Below are 24,440 nucleotides of genomic sequence, written 5' to 3' on the forward strand. Positions count from 1 at the left end.
GAAATTAACTAAAACAACTGTACTTTCCTTCCACTCATCTGTGATTTGATTGTTGAGATGGGCACCACTGTTTTGTATAGCTTCCAACCCTCAGGAATGCCGCTGAGCTGGATTACTTATATATTGGTTTATAGTTTTATTGTATTATAAATAAACTGTCACATATATACCTGTATAGCAAATAATCCGATTTGTCAAAGAATCCATGAATAATAAGAATATACGGCTGAATTCGAGATTAGCTAAAAACGTTTACATATGATTTGTGATTTATGCGTAGAACCATCTGGTCGAGTTTGCACAAAGAATACAAATAGTCAAACATCACTCATAGGCTACCGATAGCTAACAAATTCCCAGCTGCTCACCAACAATACCAAAACAGACGGGTAGGTAATACACGTAGTGAATAACAAATCATTGAAAGTGATTTGATAAACTTCAACAAAAGCAATTATTGCAGAGATCCACTAAAGTTAGCTAATATATTCATTATCAATATTCTTGAGCCCATGATTTCAGTATGAAATAATTTATACCTAGTCTATTTGAAGAAAAAAAGGAAGGTTGACATGGTAATATTAGTAGATGAAACTAACAACTTTCCCATAATTCCCATCATTTAGTTATATCTTGAGACCATTCGAGTCACATAAAATCACAGGAGTATTTGTTGGCAGACTGAACACACGAGCCTCTGTTGATATACTGATACACACAGTACACTAGGCTTAAAATACTATTCGGAGTGTCCATGTACTCCATTCGTCCTGCCATTCGCTTGATGGCCACGGTTCTTTTCTCCTGCATCGCTCGAATCCGACTCCTCACTGCAGCTTCGTATGTCCTTTTCCACCTATAGGCAGCAGGTCAGCATTAAGAGATAAATGAGACAAGGTCCTTCCTCATAGCAGCATTATAGGGTAATATTTAAAGTTATCTTTTAAAATGATACCCATATTACATACCTCATACTAGAACATGCACTGCATGTTATTTACGAAAACCCTTTTGCAATAATGAACAGCAAATTCACAATTCTAGAATTGTAGCAATGTCATTGGAGGAGAAGAGACTCACCTGCCCAACCATAACAGCTTTGTAGGCAGCATGGGATATGATGCCAAACCAGAGGATATGAAGAATTTGCAGTAGAAACAGCAATCCGTTAAATAAAAATATGGACCTCGCATAGCCAAGTATCTCTGTCGCCTCAACCGCTGTCGTGTACAGGATGCTGTCAATTATATATATTGCTGTATATTACAACAAGCTTGACTTGGTACTACACATTAGTCACTAGAGATGAGCACTCCATGGTTCACAGACATCTGCTTGCTAGCCATGTTCACAGACACCTGCTTGCTAGTCATGTTCACAGATATCAGCTTGCTAGCCATGTTCACAGACATCAGCTTGCTAGCCATGTTCACAGACATCTGCTCTCTAGCTATGTTCACAGACATCTGCTTGTTAGCCATATTCACAGACAGCTGCTTGCTAGCCATGTTCACAGACATCTGCTTGCTAGTCATGTTCACAGACATCTGCTTACTAGCCATGTTCACAGACATGGCTAGCAAGCAGCTGATAAGTGTCATTAGATCAAAAATCATAGCTAATGTACACATAATTACAATTTACAAGGACTGTAGTACAGAGAATACAGTCAAACCTTTCAGCTTTCAAACCAGTCAAGCTTTCCAACCTATGTATATTGTAAATTTTGAGCAAATATTTGTGTACTTCCATGGTTACCTCCACCAAACAGACGTCTGAAGTTTTTTGACCTTTACAGATTTGTGAATCAGCGCGGGTAGACAATTCTTCAGTTTTCTTTACCACAGTATGGTTTTCTTTACAAACACTATGGTTTTCTTTACAAACAGTATGGTTTTCTTTACCACAGTATGGTTTTCTTTACCACAGTATGGTTTTCTTTACCACAGTATGGTTTTCTTTACCACAGTATGGTTTTCTTTACCACAGTATGGTTTTCTTTACCACAGTATGGTTTTCTTTACCACAGTATGGTTTTCTTTACCACAGTATGGTTTTCTTTACAAACAGTATGGTTTTCTTTACAAACAGTATGGTTTTCTTTACCACAGTATGGTTTTCTTTACCACAGTGTGGTTTTCTTTACCACAGTATGGTTTTCTTTACAAACAGTATGGTTTTCTTTACCACAGTATGGTTTTCTTTACCACAGTATGGTTTTCTTTACTACAGTATGGTTTTCTTTACCACAGTATGGTTTTCTTTACCACAGTATGGTTTTCTTTACCACAGTATGGTTTTCTTTACCACAGTATGGTTTTCTTTACCACAGTATGGTTTTCGCAGTGTTCAAGTACTACTAAACAGAATTCAATGAATGCCACAAAGGCTGATACATGTGGTAGTAGTGGTGAAAAAGAAAAAGTAATGCTTTCCTTGAATTTAAAGATGTCAATTAGAGAAAAGCGTCAGCCAATATCTTTGGATCAGTTCTACAAAAAGTTATGGTGACAAGAAAATGTATGAGAAATGAAAAAAATCGAAGAACGAGTGAATGTGGAGAACATATTTGAAAATAAAAGGTAATAATAGGGATAAACGAGGTGAGCTAAGTTAGTTTAAAATCAAATAGTCGTCAAAGATGAGTAGTAAGATCAGTTCCACATCTGTCTCTACCTACCTGTAAAAACCCATCTCTCTACCTACCTGTAAAAACCCTTCTCTCTCTACCTACCTGTATAAACCCATCTCTCTCTACCTACCTGTATAAACCCATCTCTCTCTACCTACCTGTATAAACCCATCTCTCTACCTACCTGTAAAAACCCTTCTCTCTCTACCTACCTGTATGAACCCTCTGTTTCCTCTATCTCAGATGCACCACCCGCCTGTGTTTAAAGGTCGACTTGCAACAAAGTTTACGTTACAATTATTTGGTATCAAAAGGTTTACCATGTCTTACTTTGCTGTGTTTTAGGTTCAAAATACAGTGAAACCTCGGTTCTCGGACATAATCCGTTCCAAAAAGTTATTCGAAAACCGAGTTGTCGATATCCGAAACAATTAATCCCATTAGAATTAACATATGTAGATTTTAATCCGCTCCAAGACAATTAACAACTTCGGTAAAGTATCTTTTTAACATTTTACACTATAAACTGTACTGTATCCTACATACTATAAAAAACAGGCAGATATAGATCGTGTTTATTTTTAATAAAATATTTTCTATCTATGATGATGAAAACAAAAAGTAAACATTTTGAATGTTTTGCTCTTAAAACATCGAAAAGATTCAGCAGTTAAACTTGAAACTTAATTGCATAAACCTGATAACAAAATAATTGCTTAAATTGAGCATAAACTTAATTGTATTGCATTCACATTTAAGGTATTATCATTAAGTTTTTGGCTATAGAAGACAACAAACAAATTAACAAACGAAAATTCCTCTTGGAATGTTTGCTCCGACACAAAGGTTGTAACATACAACGCAAATCACAAACTAACTTCATTTGCAAAAGTTTGATTGTGAATAGTTGTAAGAGTTATCTACTCATGCAATGATTTTGATTAATTGTGTTAGAAAGTCAGTGAGTGGAGTAATAGTGCTGGAAGATAACTTGTGCTAGTGATCGAGTTACAAATGTCTATCAACCTGACCATTTGCAGCTGTGCAATGTTAAATAATGCAGGTCAGTCGCACCTGTTGCTATCTTTATAATCCCTGTCAGAACATGATTGCACAAAAGTTAAAAATCAGCTCACTAATGGATGATGATTGGTTGATGATTAGGTGATGATTGGTTCAACACATTGCTACACTATGAAAACAAACGGTAATTTTTTTATCTAACTAGACTAGAAAGGGAAAAGAACATTTTTGTGTACAATCATCAGATTGGCAGACGGTAAAATGCATAGGTGCTAGCAGTTGAAAATTCTATCTAGCAAATTGCTGGTTGAGGAGTCCAAATGTCACGGCAGCCTAAATCGAACGATAAAGCGAGCATCACCTTTCTAAAAAGGTCAACCTTCACTACTTGTCTAACATGAGAAATTCCTCATTACGGTTGGATTTGTTACGGACTTGAGAGAAAATCGAGTGGAAACTCATTGAAAGACTTGACTTTTATGAAGAACAGTTAATACTCACTAATATGGGTACATGACAAGCCGTGTCACAAACCAGCAAACTGTGAACATGGCAAAGAAGAAGTCGCAGAGTCGGGTATTGTTAAGGTATCGATTAAGCTTGGCATACTCTAGCATCCAGTCGACCACATCGTGGAGGCAGAGCACCAGAGATCCCATTCTCGTCAGATTAAGCATCCAGGAAAAGCATATGAGGAATATGGTAGCGATGTGATGAACAAAATGCTGCCAAAAGTCCTAAAAATACAATAGAGTAGTCTAATGTGGGCGGAGTCTGGCTTAGCTAATAGCAGGTACTTCTCTAAAAATACAATAGAGTAGTCTAATGTGGGCGGAGTCTGGCTTAGCTAATAGCAGGTACATGTACTTCTCTAAAAATACAATAGAGTAGTCTAATGTGGGCGGAGTCTGGCTTAGCTAATAGCATGTACTTCTTTAAAAAAAATACGACATATGACCAGTTGGCTGTGATTTGTAAACCATTTAAGGTTTGTTTAATGATGAAGCCATTAACCCTTCCCAAAGGGTTCAAATCCCATACAATGAAATCTTTTTTCCGACCCTGAAGGTTGACTTGCAACAGAATTCACATTACAGTTATTTGGTATCAAAAGATTCACCATGTCTTACTCTGCTGTGTTGTAAGTGCAAAATATATGGAAATGTGATTACAAACCCTTAAAAGCTCAAAAACGAACAGTTAATCGCAGCCATCACAAGACCGCCATAGGTTGGAATCTCTCTGCAAAACGGCTCAAATGGGATGTAGTTGAACACGACGTGCTTCTGTTTACACTTTTATGCAACCTCATTTGGCAAAAAAATTTCGCAAATATTTTTGAAGCTGTGGCTTCAGACAGACGGACATGGCTCTTATTATAGTAAAGATCTGATTATTACATAAAATATTGTACTAAGTCTTCTTTTTATTCATTCTACTGCCCAGTAAAAGATGATCTTCAACTACATGCGTTCTCTATAGTCACATCATCACATGTTTCAATAGTTTTAAAACAGAGGTATATGAGTAATGTCTAAATTCAATTGGGTCGCAGTAAGTACGCCATTGAACGAAAATTTGAACAATTCTTTATACCAAACTTGCTCGTTTCTGTATTTGTATGACAGGTGCTCGTTTCTGTATTTGTATGACAGGTGCTCGTTTCTGTATTTGTATGACAGGTGCTCGTTTCTGTATTTGTATGACAGGTGCTCGTTTCTGTATTTGTATGACAGGTGCTCGTTTCTGTATTTGTATGACAGGTGCTCGTTTCTGTATTTGTATGACAGGTGCTCGTTTCTGTATTTGTATGACAGGTGCTCGTTTCTGTATTTGTATGACAGGTGCTCGTTTCTGTATTTGTATGACAGGCTTCAAAATTCTGATTAAACTATGCTCAGAATATTTTTATTTATCCTTCAACAAATATGATGATCGACATCAGCTAATCTGTGATGCCAACATACTACATCAACTGTATGTGTCAGTTTATGAACTTTCTGTCACCATGGCCTTCATTCAATTCACTGTCTGAACTTCTCTGCAATACTATTAGCTTACCAACTCTTCAGCAATACTATTAGATTACCAACTTCTCTGCAATACTATTAGATTACCAACTTTTCCGCAATACTATTAGATTAGCAACTCCTCCGCAATACTATTAGATTACCAACTTTTCCGCAATACTATTAGATTAGCAACTCCTCCGCAATACTATTAGATTACCAACTTCTCTGCAATACTTTTAGATTACCAACTCCTCTGCAATACTATTAGATTACCAACTCCTCAGCAATACTATTAGATTACCAACTTCTCTGCAATACTATTAGATTACCAACTCCTCTGCAATACTATTAGATTACCAACTTCTCAGCAATACTATTAGATTACCAACTCCACCGCAATACTATTAGATTACCAACTCCACCGCAATACTATTAGATTACCAACTCCTCTGCAATACTATTAGATTACCAACTTCTCCGCAATACTATTAGATTACCAACTTCTCTGCAATACTATTAGATTACCAACTTCTCTGCAATATTATTAGATTACCAACTCCTCTGCAATACTATTAGATTACCAACTCCTCAGCAATACTATTAGATTACCAACTTCTCTGCAATACTATTAGATTACCAACTTCTCTGCAATACTATTAGATTACCAACTTCTCTGCAATACTATTAGATTACCAACTTCTCTGCAATACTATTAGATTACCAACTCCTCTGCAATACTATTAGATTACCAACTTCTCTGCAATACTATTAGATTACCAACTTCTCAGCAATACTATTAGATTACCAACTCCACCGCAATACTATTAGATTACCAACTCCACCGCAATACTATTAGATTACCAACTCCTCTGCAATACTATTAGATTACCAACTTCTCCGCAATACTATTAGATTACCAACTTCTCTGCAATACTATTAGATTACCAACTTCTCAGCAATACTATTAGATTACCAACTTTAAAACACGTTTGTTCAACCCACTCCATCATTCCTGAATATTGTATTTTATGTCTAGTTTCTCTTTCATTCTTTTGGCATGCAATTAAAAATATAATTTTGTCGATGATTACAAATGCCAATAAGATGTTATACAAACATAATAGTTAACATAACATAATAGTTTAAAAACAAAATTTACATCTCTGTCATAATAACCATTGGAATGAAATTATAATCTCTAATCAGCAAATGTCACCCGCAACTCCAAACGTTTATTATTTAATAGACTATTCCAGAAAGACATTAGCCTGTGGTTCAACAAACCACAACCACATTGTTACAACCCACCGTTCTCTTGACGTCCACAAACTGGGAGAAAAGAAGAGTGAGGTAGAAGCCAAGAGAGATCATGTAGTACCAGAATATGGAGTCCGGTGTGTGCTAAAAATAGATACAAATACAAGGTGTGTGCTATAAATAGATGCAAACACAAGCTTATTTTCTAAGAGGGCAATTGTAAGTGAAACCAAAACCGTTGCAGTCAAGTGTGGACCTTTTAACCAAAGTGCATATTCTAAGTTTAGACTAAGAGGCATAGTTAACCACTGAAGGGTTAAAGGAACAGAGGGCAATTACAACTAACCTGATTACATTTAATGTTCAATTAAGGAAATAACCACTATACCCCACACTGAATTAGCAATTGCTTAAACTAATGTTCATGACCATAAACTGACCGCCGAATTAATCAACTCAAGGAAATACATAGCATAGCATCTATCTTCATTTGAAGTTACAATTCCTTGAGAAGATAACTCTACGCAAGAACGCATTAACATAAGAACTTATGGGTACCTGTCGAGGATAGTTATCCAGCCAGCATTTCCTTGGGTTGCTCAACCATGGCTTATCCCATAGGACAACAACTCCATATATTAATATGCTCAAATAGTATGTACCCCTCCAGCTGCAGATACAATATACGCGTTATTAGGTAGCCAGACTTCATAGACTGAAGGGAAGGAGAATAAGACAAGATCACAACAATAGCAGAGCAAATAACTAGAGCAAAAAGGAAGTAATTTTAATCAAATTATCTATGAATTTCTACATAACATCAACAAGTGGCATACGATAACTGGTAAGTGAGTTGTCGCCTTACATCAGGCAAGACTCTAAATGGTGAGGTGGGGCCTCATACGACAAATGGTCAACCGTGGAGACAGAAGCTAACAAGTCCAACCAGTAATTTTAGCACTAATGTGGAACTACACACACTAAAAGTGCCACAACACTAGAGCAAAGCAGCATTGTAGCTACATTACCTGTGCAACTGTAAAGGTATAACAAGGTCACTTGGAGTGGAGAGGTTATGCTAGATATGGAATGTACTTACAACTGGGAACACAGGCTAAAGCTGCAGACTAGCTAAATAATTATTTAATCATTGTCATGACAACTCATTGATGTTAAAGTTTGATAAGATTAATGAAATTCAACAAAATTTGTGAATTTTGATTCCAAAACAGGTTGCTAAGATAGGCTCAGATGTTTGCAATAAATCTTAAAAACTGACTTGCCCATTAACAAAAATGACACTCTCAAGCAGGTGATTGGCTAGCTATGAGTGTGAAGGAAGCAGGATAACAAATAAACAGATAATACAAGCGGCACACAACAAAACAATTAACTAATTTAACGAGTGTCTCTCCAACAACAACACCTGCACACTGGCACGTACCAAGCATTGGATACTGCATCATTACAACATTTCTGTCAACAAATGAGAATATTACATTGGCTAAGACATTTGCTTGTTCAAATCACACAGATCTTTGTGCCCGCAGTTATCGATGACAATTTTGTGTCAAGAACAGATTCACACAGACCTAAGGACAAGTAACAAACGTTACTCAACAGGTATGGTAAGGTATAAAGATCAGATACTAAATGTATGGTTTACAAATAATATAATCATACGCCGTAGATTTATTTCTGTTTTATATTTTTTAGTTTTATCTCCAATTATCATGACCTGTTTCTCCGTTATTAATTTTGTTTCTTTTCATTTTGGTTATTTCTTTCTCATGACAACCACTAGACACCTTTTATAGAAACTTTCAAATAAAAAGATCTCTACTCGTGTTGTTCCATTATTATTAGTTGTGTTACTCCAAAAAAGCATCGTCTCCTTCCTTTGCAAAGTTTGAAAATTCAAAACATTGCAATGTTTCAAAAAACTTTGGACTCGGTGTTGAAAATTACTTTGAATGTCAAAATAAATACTTCCTCGAATTTAACATTATGTCGAAAAAATCGTATGTTGTGGTTATCGTAAGACGAGGCTTGACTGTACAACGATCATTTTAAATGCTGATAGTACACTGATGCTTGACCTGCCAACTCGAAGAAAACCAAATGTGGAATTGTGAAGAGTGTTTGATGGTACTTCTTTCTAATACCCAAGCTTAGGAATGAGGAAGCACGGGTAGAGGGTGCTAAGGTAGAGGGTGCGTTACAGGTGTAAGGTAGAGCATCTTTGCAGGTACATGGAAAGCTCAGCCATGCAAAGGAGGAAAATGAACGAGAGACCGAGGCAGCCAAATAGAAGAAATAAGAAACGGCAGCTCAGCCAGCATGCACGCTGACGCTTTTCAGAGCCATGCTCACTTCTGTGAACGCCAACTTAGATGGCTTATATGTCTGCTTTTCAATGAACCAGCTATTGAAATGCTTGCATCTAGTATAGCGGGTAAATGCTTACAACTTTAATGTAAAAATATTTTATAAATGATCCAAAACTTCTATGGAATACTAACCTACACAGTTGAAAGAAAGTTTGTGCACCTATTGAAATAATGTTATAGCAATATTTTAGCTCCCAATTGCTTAAAAGGAAAGATTTATCATATTTATAAAATATTATACATATGATAGATAGTTGAATCCGTTGTTGCCATAGAAGAAATGATAGATACACTAGTTGAATACGCTGTTGCCATAGAGCAAACATGGAAAATTAGTGAATGATTTAAAATACATGCGCTCCATTTAACCATGAATGAGTACAATAGATGTATCAGCTATGATTGTCTGACGGGATGATAAGTGTTTCATCATTTAAACATTTTGCAGTTGAGAATTTCTCTAGAGCTTATAATGATATGATATAATATCAATACCCTCTAGACAGTATTAAAGGCCTCGAGGCTCCCGAGTAACATGATCAATACAATCGTAGCATATGGCAACGAGTTTAGTTAACTCATTGCCGCGTAGTTCCATGTTCCAATGAGTCGCTCTATACACTAGATAGTTTAACAGGTGCCCTACTTCATCCATAGAGTTAGCAATATACACCAGATAGTTTACCAGGCGCCATAGTTTATCCATAAAGTTAACAATATACACCATATAGTTTACCAGGTGTCCTACTTCATCCATAGAGTTAACAATATACACCAGATAGTTTACCAAGTACCCTAGTTTATCCATAGAGTTAACAATATACACCAGATAGTTTACCAGGTGCCCTACTTCATCCATAGAGTTAACAATATACACCAGATAGTTTACCAAGTACCCTAGTTTATCCATAGAGTTAACAATATACACCAGATAGTTTACCAGGTGCCCTAGTTCATCCATAGAATTAACACCATACACCAGATAGTTTACCAGGTGCCCTAGTTCATCCATAAAGTTAACAATATACACCAGAGAGTTTACCAAAGACCCTAGTTTTTCCATAGAGTCTACGCAATACGCTCGCAACCAGTACTTTACAATGTATCATAAATACACGGGCTTTAGGTATTCAGGTTTGTTTTATTGTGACAAGAAACCAACGATGGCATGTACACTCATCACGCCCAACATTCGCAGAAGGAATAGCTCTATGCCATCGACACAACCTCAAAGGTACGGCCACACGTATCGACTTTTTTGTTGATTCTGACCGAAATCAAGAAAATAACAAAAAACACAGAATTATTTGGCCGAAACTCACAGAATTGTCAAAGCTGCGCATGCACACCGAAATCTTCGACAAAACGCTTTCAATTGGCTAAACAAATTATTAGCGACCACGATTCTAGCAGCTTTTGCAATTTATATAGTCTAAGACACATATTATGACAAACAATAAATGTACCAATGCAATTCAACATAGTACATACGATGTAACTGTCTAGATTGCACTATTGTTGGTTCTTTATCATTCGGACACCATGGCTACAAATCATTTCTTTTTCAATAATAGCTATTTATTTTTAGAAGAAAAAATTTCGTTGCAGAAAGAGTTGTCATCTTTAGCACAATCATGTCAGTTGTATCGTATTTACTATGGGAAATCACGTCAGTATTTTTCTTGCAGGTCGCGTTATGCGCTCCAGACTACATAAACTGCAAAAGCTGCTAGAATTGTGCTCACTAATACTTTGTTAAGCCAATTGAAAGCGTTTCGTCGACAATTTCGGCGTGCATGCACAGCTCTGACAATTTTGTGAATTTAGGCCGAATAATTCTGTGTTTTTCATTCATTTCGTGATTTCGGTCAGAATCAGCGAAAAAATCGTTAAGTGTGGCCGTAGCTAAGAGTGGCTCATTCCATGTAAGAAGTATTCCATGTAAGACTGGCAACTAGATTATAATGGCACACGGTACAGGCACCTGGTACACTCCATAACCAGATCTGCTATTAGTAATATGTACTTCATAGAGCAAACACTGAATAGCTATTGAAGGTAGTAGAAATCCACTCACGCTGTTTCAGTGAACTTATCCATAGTGCTCGGCCGATCTTGATTTCGTCTTTTCCGTAGCCATCGTTGTATACTCCTATTAGATAGGTCAGTATTTGTGTTCCAAGCCTAGAGTAAAAAGGCAGTGTTATAAGGAGATGCCAGTGTTTGTGTTCCAAGCCTGAAGAAAAAGGCAGTGTTACAAGAAAGGTCAGCGTTTGTGTTCCAAGACTGAAGGAAACTTTTAGTGTTATAAGGGGAGGTCAATGCTTGTGTTCCAAACCTGAAGTAAAAAACAGTGTTATAAGGAGAGGTCAGTGTTCGTGTTCTATGCGCATAGTAAAAAGCAGTGTAATAAGGAGATCTCGGTGTTTAGGTTCCAACTCTGTAGCAAAAGAACAGGACAGTAAGGAGAGATCAATGTATATAATATATACATATAATAAGGAGAGATCAGTGTTTGTTTCAAGTCCATGGTAGAAGCGCGGTGTAATGGGAGAGGTCATTAAATAATTATGTGCGAAACATGATAAAGAATAGATTTCTTGTATTTAATCTAGATCTGTATCTCGCTTCTGCATCAGATATAGTACCTGCGCCGCGTAGTCGCATCACCAATATGTCAGGCCCCTTGCTGCCATTTTTACCTGCATTCTTGCACCAATTACACACCTTGAGTTGAGCCTCAGTAGGATAGGGGTGCCTCCTGTAGAGGGACTCTAACTGAGCATTTTGAGGACATCTGTGTACTTTTGTTGAGATACTTTTAGATAATCCATACGGATACGCTATAAACCTGTAACATTATATCTACTTATTACGGTATCATAGAAATAGACAGAGGCATATGCTCGGTACATAAACTTGCTAAAACTGTCTACACAAGCGCGCATCTATTCCGAGCCATGCATAAACACTAACTAATACGAGCAAAAATTTCCAGATAACTGAAGTACCAACTGAGCTGGAATATCAGTTGACAGTGCTTACTACGGATTCCTACATGTAACACTGAGTCTCGACTGTAAGCGCAACACATACAGCATTGAAATTTATGATCGATACAACACTTACAGTATGTACAAATGACTCACAAAGGTTATGGTCAATACAACACTTACAGTATGTACAAATGACTCACAAAAGTTATGGTCGATACAACACTTACAGTATGTACAAATGACTCACAAAAGTTATGGTTGATACAACAATTACAGTATGTACAAATGACTCACAAAAGTTATGGTTGATACAACAATTACAGTATGTACAAATGACTCACAAAAGTTATGGTCGATACAACAATTACAGCGTGTACAAATGACTACCAGAAGTTAAGGTCGATACAACACTTACAGCGTGTACAAATGACTACCAGAATTTACGGTCGATACAACACTTACAGCGTGTACAAATGACTACCAGACTTTAAGGTTGATACAACACTTACAGCGTGTACAAATGACTACCAGAATTTACGGTCGATACAGCACTTACAGCGTGTACAAATGACTACCAGACTTTACGGTCGATACAACACTTACAGCGTGTACAAATGACTACCAGAATTTACGGTCGATACAACACTTACAGCGTGTACAAATGACTACCAGAATTTACGGTCGAAACAGCACTTACAGCGTGTACAATTGACTACCAGACTTTAAGGTCGATACAACACTTACAGCGTGTACAAATGACTACCAGAATTTACGGTCGATACAACACTTACAGCGTGTACAAATGACTACCAGAATTTACGGTCGATACAGCACTTACAGCGTGTACAAATGACTACCAGAATTTACGGTCGATACAGCACTTACAGCGTGTACAAATGACTACCAGAAGTTAAGGTCGATACAACACTTACAGCGTGTACAAATGACTACCAGACTTTAAGGTCGATACAACACTTACAGCGTGTACAAATGACTACCAGACTTTAAGGTCGATACAACACTTACAGCGTGTACAAATGACTACCAGACTTTAAGGTCGATACAACACTTACAGCGTGTACAAATGACTACCAGACTTTAAGGTCGATACAACACTTGGTTAATCCATCAGTTTGCGTTATCCAAAAGATAAAAATGGCAAAAACCTCCTAGTCAATCGAGTTTTATACCTCACAAATTTTTACCAAATATTTCATGTTTGCCAGAGATGGAAACGGCACATACGAATGATGCGCAAAAAATGCCCTGGAAAGCTAATCCATTCCAAATATTTTCCACTCTTCAGTTGTTCCTATTTAAATTTGAGCAGTTCCGAGTGTCTCGCTATGATAGTAATCCTTATCTTTTTTAACAAAGCGGCAGCGTTAATCCACAACATGTGAATACCTATTAAAACACTTATCGCATGCTCAAGCATGGGAACATAGTGTATGTTTACAGCGCATGCTAGGGGACTTCATCGAACCATTTGCGAAGAGAGAGATTACAGTCAGGTTACATTGGACTGGAGTGCCGTGTAAAGGCATGTTCAGTCATTAGCCAGATAGTACGAGGGTTAGATCAATAGCAAGATAAAGGGTGACAAAGTCAACAGTGCCAACAGTGTCAAGGGGCGCAAAGATGACAAACTAGACTTTGCCCAACCGAAAATTTTCAGGTTATTTATTTTGAAACAAACAAAATGATGAGACAAAAATACCCATCCATATGAGAAAGAGAAAGTTTAAGTGCCTGGAGGATGCTCTAGGAATGACACAGCATCTAGAATGAGACTTTTCAAAGTTGAACGGAGTAAGAGACCAGAAATAGGCTGAACAAGTCATAAGATACCACTTGCAGGTTGTAAACTGAGGCTGTATAGACTCAGTAGGTATAGCTCAGCCACATGTAGCTTATAATGCGTTACTAGCTTTCAGCCGTCTGCTGCGACTGGGAATCAACTGATCTACACCGCAGATTGATATCAGGCTTGTACATACTTTCATCATTCATATTTTATATTTGTTTGCAAAGCAAACGGGTAGGCCTACCTGTTCTGCATGGGAAAATAACACAGTTGTCAATCCGCTCTGGTTGGTTGTTGGGATTGAACAATCGTCGGCAAACTCAATTTCAGATGAACAAAAATAGAAGTTTATCAAAATTTAGCGGCTGTTCAAAATTTCAGCAAAATCTGCCCCAATTATCAGTCAGTGCACAGCAGCTTTAAATTTTTGTTGAGCATTTTAAATTCAGTTGAAAGGAAGTTAAAATTACAGAGCATTATGGGGACCTACCTTTCAAATAGTCGTCTAATAAAAAATATTGCTACAGCGACAGGAATGCAGTAGAGCAGGTCTCTGGGTTGAGCGATGTACACACCGTCCGAAGGCGAGTTTTTATAGTCTTTCCAGTGTATGGTGGCTGGCAGCCAGAACCACTCAGAAAATAACCAGTCTTGGGTACGATTGTACACGGAGTACAGCCACTCCATTTTTAATCTCTTTAGGCTACCTCCGCATCCGCCACTATAATCAACAACTTTCCTTTGAGCTCTACAATGCTGCAAGCAGACTAAACACTGGTCTTCCAAGTGTCTGAGTGTCTAGGTCTGAGTGTCTAGACGAAAAATCATACATAGTGAACGAACACATTTGGACACATGAGGTGAGAAGAGTTAAAACTTTTTTATCAGGATTTGTTCATAAGGAGAGTGAATTTCCTTGGAACAAGAGAATGATACTTGCTATAGTAAATGCATGTATTCAGTTTAATTTACTGATAAGTTTAAATGTTTTGATTGACATTAAACAGAACATGACTTTAAAGATTAATTGATAGCATTTTCGAATTACATTAATTTATACTAACATAATACTTTATACTAATATAATCAATAGCATTTCATTTTTCTGCAATTATTTTAATGTTAGATGACAAAAACACTCGCGTTGCAAACTTCACGTTGTGACAAAAGGAGGTCAATTTTTGGCAAAACACAGATGTAAGATATACAATGTCAATGCTGACGATTAGCCAATGCGTGAATGGGCGAGTCAAAAATGTTTCTGCTGGCAGCCATTCTAATACGTTTGCTCCATCTAATCACCACAATACATGGTTTGGTCAACCAACATGGTAGATAATTTTAAGGTCGAAGCAGATTCCACAAATATCGATGTCACAAGTATGTCCACAAGTATCTAAACAACAGAGCATCAATTTTAAGTGGTGGTTGTAAACTTGCACTGATCAGTTTGGATGTCTCATTTTGGAGGGGACCCTAAAAATAAAATTTTTCATTCGCACGAATAGGAAATTTAAAACTGGTCTGTAAAAATTAGCCATTCTAATACATCATCTGTTTAAAAGCTACTAAGGTATGCTACACTTGTTTATATAGGGATTCTTAACGAACTCTTGTTACATAATCTGGTCTAAATATGAGATTTTAATAGACATACTTATATGGTGTCACATCTGTTTCTGATCGGTATTTTGCACCGGATCACCAATCTTTCTGCCCATTTTGAAGACTTAAAAATGTTGATAAAACTAGGTATTCGATTGAGATTACACAAAATACTATTCAAACTTCAATCTGTAATGCTCTCTGTTACTGTTAGCACAATAATATTTTGTGTTGTCAGTTAATCTTTGATTATGTGCAGTGTGCAGAGCCGCGGTATGTACAGCCTTCTATACTGGCTCTCTAGAGAGCGTAGCAATGACTACAGGTAAGAGAGGGTTAGTTGTTGGTTGAGACTTGATGGTTTACATGCAACAAAATTCACATTGCAGTTATCTGGTATCAAAAGATTCACCATGTCTTACTCTGCTGTGTTGTAGGTGCAAAATATGTGAAAATGTGATTACAAGCTCTTAAAAGCTCAAAAATGAACAGTTAATCGCAGCCATCACGAAAACGCCGTAAATTGGATTAACTTATAAAATGTCATTTAAACCTTAAACTCAGACAAGAACCTTGGATATCAAAAAGTACACATCTGAGATTAGGTAGATTTGTCGAAAACTTCCCAGAGAATACTGTTGGTTTACCACTATGATCTGTGCACCAAAGAATATTTCTACACACTTCAAAACTCAGTGACAAGATTCTGAGAAGGATGCTTGAGAGGTTTAAAGTGAATAGATAAACATTCACAAATCTAATAACTTTTTATCAAAATAAGTAAAATGAGTTTTCTTAAAATTAGGTAAATATATTTTAAACTTCTATAACTATGAAACAAACATTCAAAAACATATCTTAAAATTTAACCATAAAACAAAGTAGGTACAATGCCTTCTGCTTTGGCTGTAGAAGTCAGTGTTATGTCCAAACCCACCCAGACATAACATGAAAATATTTACTCGCATAAATGCAAGATGAGTAAATTTATTTATTTATCTGAAAAATTCAGATAAATAAATAAATTCATTTATCTGAAAATAAATGTAAAATAAGAGTCATGAATTCTGTAATAACAAATAATAAAATCAACTTAGAATAAAATGGTGAATATTTTTGAAAGATGGCCATCTAAAGATATGACCCCCTCAGTTTGGTGGTATGACTGGTCTTTCAAAATTAAGACAATGAGGCATTTGTAGGAAATGCGCTGAAGAAAGAAGAACATATATTAGAGACGACGTTCAAGACTTTAAAATAAATCTAGTTAGATTGGCAGTGCATTAACGATTAATTTACTGCACATATTCAAGCCTCTTGTGACCAGCATATGAACTGACAAATGCTCTCAGCAGTATTCAAGCAACACAACTAATCTTGCAACTACCAATTGTATAACACGAATACCTTAGTCAGTGGCAGTCTTAAAAAGGGAAATTAGGCACAAAGATCATCAGTAGAGAGAGTATGGTTGATATGGACCTCTGTAAATTCCAAAATATTGTATCCATCCCATTGATTTCTTTTCTTAAGCATTCACTATATTAGTAAGGTTGAAAGATGAAAAACACTTAAAAGGTTGACTTGCAACAAAATTCACATTACAGTTATTTGGTATCATAAGATTCACCATGTCTTACTCTGTTGTGTTGTAGGTGCAAAATATATGGAAATGTGATTACAAGCTCTTAAAAGCTCAAAAACGAACAGTTAATCGCAGCCACACGAGAGCGCCGTAGTTAGGATTCGCTTTCCAAAACGGCTCAAATGGGACGTAGTTGTTACAGGATGGTTTCTGTTTACACTTTCCTGCAACCTCATTCGTCGAAATATTTTCACAAATATACTTCACTCATTCAATAAAACCATGTCTATTGTTTTTACGCGTCTATTTTATCGTCATTGTAATGCTGTCACTTTTAGCATTGATATTTTATAACTTACCGTAAAAAATCGTTAAACTTTTTAACCTTAGCTCGAAGGAGTATATATCATTGTCTGATAATCATAACGAGTCTGTTGGTTACCTGTGATAATCGAAAAGAGCTGCAAAAATTATTTGCGAAGTATTGGGTCACGTGATCAGATTACGACTTGACGATTGAAGAATGCCGAAAGAAAACTGTAAAGTAGCAAGCATCTATATTTGATACGGGGTCTTCGGTAAAACCCGAAGTGTTTGTCATTAACTAGTACCACGATAAGTTTTATATTGAGCTTTGCATTGGCCTTTCAATTCACATGAAAACATATGTGACAAGACGATAATCAAACTGGAATGACTACGTCATCGAACTAAAGAGATTCCAATCAATGGCGGCTTTTCGTTTTTGAGCTTTTAAGAGCTGGTAATCACATTTCCACCTACAACACAACAGAGTAAGACATGGTGAATAATTTGATACCAAATAACTGTAATGTGAATTTTGTTGCAAGTCAACCTTTAACAAAATAATTTTTTATTGAATGAAGAGTGGTTAATTTTCAAAATCTGAGGAAGGAGATTGTAAGTTTGTAGCAAGACATCAAAGTTTTGTAGTATGATCTCCCATGTCAAATGAATATTGACAGATCTCGTGATGGATTTATGCTTTCTGCTAAAATAAATGGTAGCCAGTAAATATGACAATAATGGCGGCCTTCTGTATAAACATGCGCTAGTTCGTCGCATAGTTAGCAAATGAACTGTTTACAAATTATCTACAACATCATTATGATAGTTCATATATATTTTGTATACTTTACTATAAACTCACTACATTGCTAAATGACTTCCCTTTCATTATTTTTTTCTCATAAAGTATAAAACAAATCTGCTTAAACAAATCAAAACGCAGTTTATGAAACGTGTCCTAATTAAGACGATTAATAAAAACAATGCAAATAGCTAATGTAGTAAAAAGCATTCGACACAACAATGTAAGCAATGCAGATTCAACAACCTTATGATGAGTTTAGCCAATTAAAAAAGTTTCAACCAAAGTCAAATCCAAGTCAATAGCTTTAAATTTAAGTGTGTATTGTGCTGAAGACTGGAAAAAGATGTTTACATTCTCTCACGCTTATCCTCTAAACGTATCGTTGATACCATAATTCAATCAATCACCGAAATAATACATAGACGAGTTAATGCCACAGTATGCTCAATCATGTGCGTAAAAGCCAAAATACATTCAGTTTAACTAGGCCATTTACTCGATAACGACACATGCCTTTGTAGAGATACAAGAAATCACAAACTAAATTCTTATGAGTTAAACAGTTTGGAAGTCCGTTTGTATCTGATAATTTTAAAAGGAATCCTATTTAGTTGAAATTGCAGGCATACCTGAGTTTGTCGTTCGACCTCGAAGTGAATTGAAAGAAACCAGATCAAAATAAAAGTCGAGCAAGCGGCTATGGTACGCACGAACACTCGGCGGCTTATTCAACTATGAATACTAGCTTTATACCTGTTTTAACGACGTATGGTCACCGTACCGTATCGCTATCCAGACCGTTATAGAAACAAGACTAAAGAATCGCGTGATCCAAACAAGAGAAGTCAAATCTAGTTCACACCGACTTTCGTAGCTGTCTGCGCTAAATCCTTACAGAGCAGTATTCTGGTTACATAAACGATTGCTGACAATTCTCAAACATCAAAGTATATGGTCGGCAAATGAGTATGTGAAATATAGAATTTGGCCAATTGAAAGCTTTGGAATTAAGTACCAAAATTATAAAGAGCTAGCATAATCAACCAACTGCATAGTACAAAGTTTACAAACCATAGATATTAATCAAACCAATCAAAATTGTTGAGGACCAATAACAAAATTTTGTAGCGCAAAATTCAGAATATTATGACTGCAAAAAATTATATTATATGAAAGAAATACCATGCTCGGCTTGTTGTATTATGTTATTCGGAGGGCTCAGGATATATTGGCATCTGAGCTCAACACAGTTGTGGGTGGCCGCAGCAGCTACAGTGAGTGGATAAAGCTAGCAGAAAAAGTCAATGGATAAAGTCAGTGAATAAAGCCAGTGGATAAAGCTAGTGGAGAAAGCCAGTGGATAAAGCCAGTGGATAAAGCCAGTGGATAAAGCCAGTGAATAAAGCTAGTGGGTAAAGCTAGTAGATAAAGCTAGTGGATAAAGCTAGTGGATAAAGCTATTGGATAAAGCTAGCAGATAAAGTTAGTGGATAAAGCTAGTGGATAAAGTTAGTGGATAAAGCTAGTGTATAAAGCTAGTGGATAATGCTACTGGATAAAGACAGTGGATAAAGCTAGTGGATAAAGCCAGTGGTTTAAGCTAGTGTATAAAGCTAGTGGATAAAGACAGTGGATAAAGCCAGTGAATAAAGCCAGTGGATAAAGCTAGTGAATAAAGCTAGTGAATAAAGCTAGTGAATAAAGCTAGTGAATAAAGCTAGTGGATAAAGCCAGTGGATAAAGTCAGTGGATAAAGACAGTGGATAAAGACAGTGGATAAAGTCAGTGGATAAAGCCAGTGAATAAAGCCAGTGAATAAAGCCAGTGAATAAAGCCAGTGAATAAGGCCAGTGAATAAAGCTAGTGGAAAAAGTCAGTGGATAATGCTAGTGGATAAAGCCAGTGGATAAAGCTAATGGATAAAGCCAGTGGATAAAGCTAATGGATAAAGCTAGTTGATAAAGCCAGTGAATAAAGCTAGTGGATAAAGCCAGTGGATAAAGCCAGTGGATAGAGCCAGTGGATAAAGACAGTGGATAAAGTCAGTGGATAAAGCTAGTGGATAGAGCTAGTGGATAAAGCCAGTGGATAAAGCTAGTGAATAAAGCTAGTGGATAAAGCCAGTGGATAAAGCCAGTGAATAAAGCCAGTGAATAAAGCCAGTGAATAAAGCCAGTGAATAAGGCCAGTGAATAAAGCTAGTGGAAAAAGTCAGTGGATAAAGCTAGTGGATAAAGCTAGTGGATAAAGCTAGTGGATAAAGTCAGTGGATAATGCTAGTGGATAAAGCCAGTGGATAAAGCTAGTGGATAAAGTCAGTGGATAAAGCTAGTGGATAAAGTCAGTGGATAAAGCTAGTGGATAAAGTCAGTGGATAAAGCTAGTGGATAAAGTCAGTGGATAAAGCTAGTGGATAGAGCTAGTGGATAAAGCCAGTGGATAAAGCCAGTGGATAAAGCCAGTGGATAAAGCTACTGGATAAAGACAGTGAATAAAGCCAGTGGATAAAGCCAGTGGATAAAGCCAGTGGATAATGACTGTGGATAAAGCTAGTGGATAAAGCCAGTGGATAAAGCCTGTGAATAAAGCCAGTGAATAAGGCCAGTGAATAAAGCTAGTGGATAAAGTCAGTGGATAAAGCTAGTGGATAAAGCTAGTGGATAAAGCCAGTGGATAAAGCTAGTGGATAAAGTCAGTGGATAAAGCCAGTGGATAGAGCTAGTGGATAAAGCCAGTGGATAAAGTCAGTGGATAAAGCTAGTGGATAAAGTCAGTGGATAAAGCTAGTGGATAAAGCTAGTGGATAAAGCCAGTGGATAAAGCTAGTGGATAAAGTCAGTGGATAAAGCCAGTGGATAGAGCTAGTGGATAAAGCCAGTGGATAAAGTCAGTGGATAAAGCTAGTGGATAAAGTCAGTGGATAAAGCTAGTGGATAAAGCTAGTGAATAATGCTAGTGAATAAAGCTAGTGGATAAAGTCAGTGGATAAAGCCAGTGGATAATGACAGCGGATAAAGCCAGTTGATAAAGACAGTGGATAAAGCCAGTTGATAAAGAAGCATTATGAAGAAGTGCGAAGAAAAACAGATTCTTATTTGTTAGAGCTGTATGTAAGTACACTCATTTATACAGCTGTATGTAAGCACACTTGTTTATACAACTGTATGTAAGTACACTCATTTATACAACTGTATGTAAGTACACTCATTTATACAACTGTATGTGACTACACTCGTTTATACAACTATGTAAGTACACTTGTTTATACAACTGTATGCAAGTACACTTGTTTATACAACTGTATGTAAGTACCCTTGTTTATACAACTGTATGTAAGTACACTCATTTATACAACTGTATGCAAGTACACACATTTATACAACTGTATGTAAGTACACTCGTTTATACAACTGTATGTAAGTACACTTGTTTATAAAACTGTATGTAAGTACACTTGTTTATAAAACCGTATGTAAGTACACTCGTATATACAACATGACTATATAACAAAGCATGTCACAATCAAATTTAGATTATATACATAAAATGTATCAAAAGAAAATTGCTCAACAGACACATAAGTCACACAATATGAGCAATCATTTCTACAAACATATGAGTGACATTAGCAGACAAAATAATATGAATACAATGTAAGAAAATTATAAAGAATTGTATATTTTAACAAGATAAATGCACTGCTATACAACTTTGTATTAAATTGTGTACAGACTAGCCCGTGGCTATCTTCCTCACTGAGCAAGCCTTTCACATACCACATTGTTTACACCTTAAACCCAGACAAGGACCATCGATATCCAAAAGTTTTCAGCTGAGATGAGGTAGTTCCATGTAAAACTTCTCTTTAATTGTGTTAACATGTTAAATAATTATAATATTATTATAATTATGCACTGGTAATTATAACTAATAGTTATAATTACCAATGCATAATTACAATAATTATATTATAATTATTTAACACGTAATTGAATTATTTTAATTTTTATGTTGTTTATGTTTTGTATAAATGTGAAAGATATTTCAACACATAATTATAATAATTATGTGTTGAAATATCTTTCACGTTTATACAAAACATAAACAACATAAAGATTAAAATAACTTAATTACATTCTTATTTTACCATTTTTTGGGCTCAGCATTACCAGAATATACCATATACCTTGTATTTGAGCGCCACCTTTATTTGAATGCCATCTCTAATACAACGTCACTATAGAAGAAAGGTTGAAAAATAAAATCCCATGGCGTTCGAATAGAGGTTTCATGGAAACCAACTAAGTTCACATCTCTCTGACACCCTTTACCAGGGCTGTAATACTAAAATATGCAGTACACAGACAAAAGGAAGTAAACACTGGCTTGATGTCAATTGTAACAAAGTACACTGTATAAAATAATCAGCCTAAACTCGAATGATGATGGTACATTTAAATTTATTTATTCTCTAAAGATATATCAAGCCAGTGCACTTTTCTGTAGTTATACACCCTCAAGCGTCCCGAACTCAACTGTAAATATTATATCTTTAAATAGTGCTGCTTGTATTATTATATTACTATGTCATATGCTGTTACAATATTATGTTGTTACATTATAATACTGCACTACCCAATCAGTATATATAAATCAATCTCAGTCTTTGTCTATCAGGCATTCGTGTGTCAGTTATATCGATAAGGTTTTAGAAATGAATGATCTGGTTCGAACTGGATTTGAACTAAGAACCTCCAGGTCGGCAGACAGGCAAACTAACCCACTCGGCCAAGCGGCTACATTGCCATGCAAATGAATGATTGTGGTCATAGTCTTTACATCAATTAAAATACTCATGCCTAAAGCGCTTGGGAAAATATTATTGGTTAGTACTAGTACGCTTGCTATACTACTAGAGATCATTACGCGTAACGATTATTAAGATGGCTTCAGACATGGCTCTTATTATAGTAAAGGTTTAGACTAGTTTGAGTTACTAGCTTGAGTTACTCAAATTCATTGGGTAATGATTTTATTACCTGTGCAATGCCGAGCATTTAACCAGTATTAGTCAGTATTAAATTATTGTATAACATGTTATTACATGATGGTATAACACCACACCACACTATACTATATTATATCATTATAGTATTATATATTGTAATACTATATCATATTATTTTACGCTATACTATTTTACATAATATTATATTATTTTATTATGGTATATTGCATTAAAACTTACTATGTTGTATTACTTTATATTATACTTTGTTATACTATTCCGTATTATATTATATTAAATAGCATTTTATTATGTAATATGCTATCTAATATATACATATTTCTATGTACATTAAAATATATTGTATTACATTGAGTAACACTATTGTATATTGTAACATATTATGTTACATTTTATTAAATTTTATTCTTCAATATTATACTTTTTCTATTGTATCATATTATATTCTTTTAACAATTATCCTAGTAGTATATAGAATATTAAACAATATATTTCAGGAGTTGACTGTAGCTGTAACTGTAGTCACACTAACAGTATTCCTTGATATTGATTTGTTTGTTGGACTAAGTTACCAAAATATTTGTTCGGTGGGTGTCAAAAAGTAGACTTCAGCGTATAACTAAGTACTAAGAGATCATACCTGGTACTGTCAGTTGCTAGTTTTTAAGTATTTAGTACTCAGTATATTACTAGCAGTGTTGTTTACCAAGCACTTCATCTCAATCAATTGTTGTGCGTTGACATTTGACACGAGCCCAACCAATAGGTACATGTTAGGAAGGCTTTACTGTACGTATCTGCTGTGGCACCATATTTTACTCGATAGTTCAATGACTAGCTCTGACTGGCTTTCAACTCAGTTTAAGCTGCCCGTCTGCAATGATTTCTTTAACACTTGCTTCCATAAGCATAGTTTTTGAGCGCTTGTCTGGCAAAAACATGTCAAGTGTTGAAGCTATTCTCTGCAGACTCTAATTGCTTGGATGAGAT

The 24,440-nt window shown here is 35.9% G+C and overlaps 1 protein-coding gene across 1 annotated transcript; it reads right to left on the reverse strand.

Annotated features, from left to right (window-relative positions):
- Nucleotides 1-116: 116 nt before the first annotated feature.
- LOC137389545 (ceramide synthase 5-like) lies at nucleotides 117-19,150 on the reverse strand. Its single transcript, XM_068075580.1, has 9 exons — nucleotides 19,051-19,150; nucleotides 14,608-14,838; nucleotides 12,042-12,165; nucleotides 11,392-11,498; nucleotides 7,483-7,594; nucleotides 6,976-7,068; nucleotides 4,157-4,392; nucleotides 1,081-1,237; nucleotides 117-856 (listed from the first exon to the last, which is right to left on the reverse strand). The coding sequence occupies exons 2-9, from the start codon at nucleotides 14,802-14,804 to the stop codon at nucleotides 740-742; spliced, it is 1,143 nt and encodes a 380-aa protein (XP_067931681.1). The 5' UTR covers nucleotides 14,805-14,838; nucleotides 19,051-19,150; the 3' UTR covers nucleotides 117-739.
- Nucleotides 19,151-24,440: the final 5,290 nt, after the last annotated feature.

The sequence above is a fragment of the Watersipora subatra genome, chromosome 3 (assembly GCF_963576615.1).
Source record: "Watersipora subatra chromosome 3, tzWatSuba1.1, whole genome shotgun sequence".
NCBI classification, from domain to species: domain Eukaryota; kingdom Metazoa; phylum Bryozoa; class Gymnolaemata; order Cheilostomatida; family Watersiporidae; genus Watersipora; species Watersipora subatra.

Coding starts and splice junctions, on each gene's coding strand:
- LOC137389545 (XM_068075580.1), bottom strand. CDS start 14,804: ATGGAGTGGCTGTACTCCGTGTACAATCGTACCCAAGACTGGTTATTT. Junction 12,166..14,607: donor ATTAGACGACTATTTGAAAG/GTAGGTCCCCAT, acceptor ATAATGTTACAG/GTTTATAGCGTATCCGTATG. Junction 7,069..7,482: donor TGGATAACTATCCTCGACAG/GTACCCATAAGT, acceptor ATCTATTTTTAG/CACACACCGGACTCCATATT.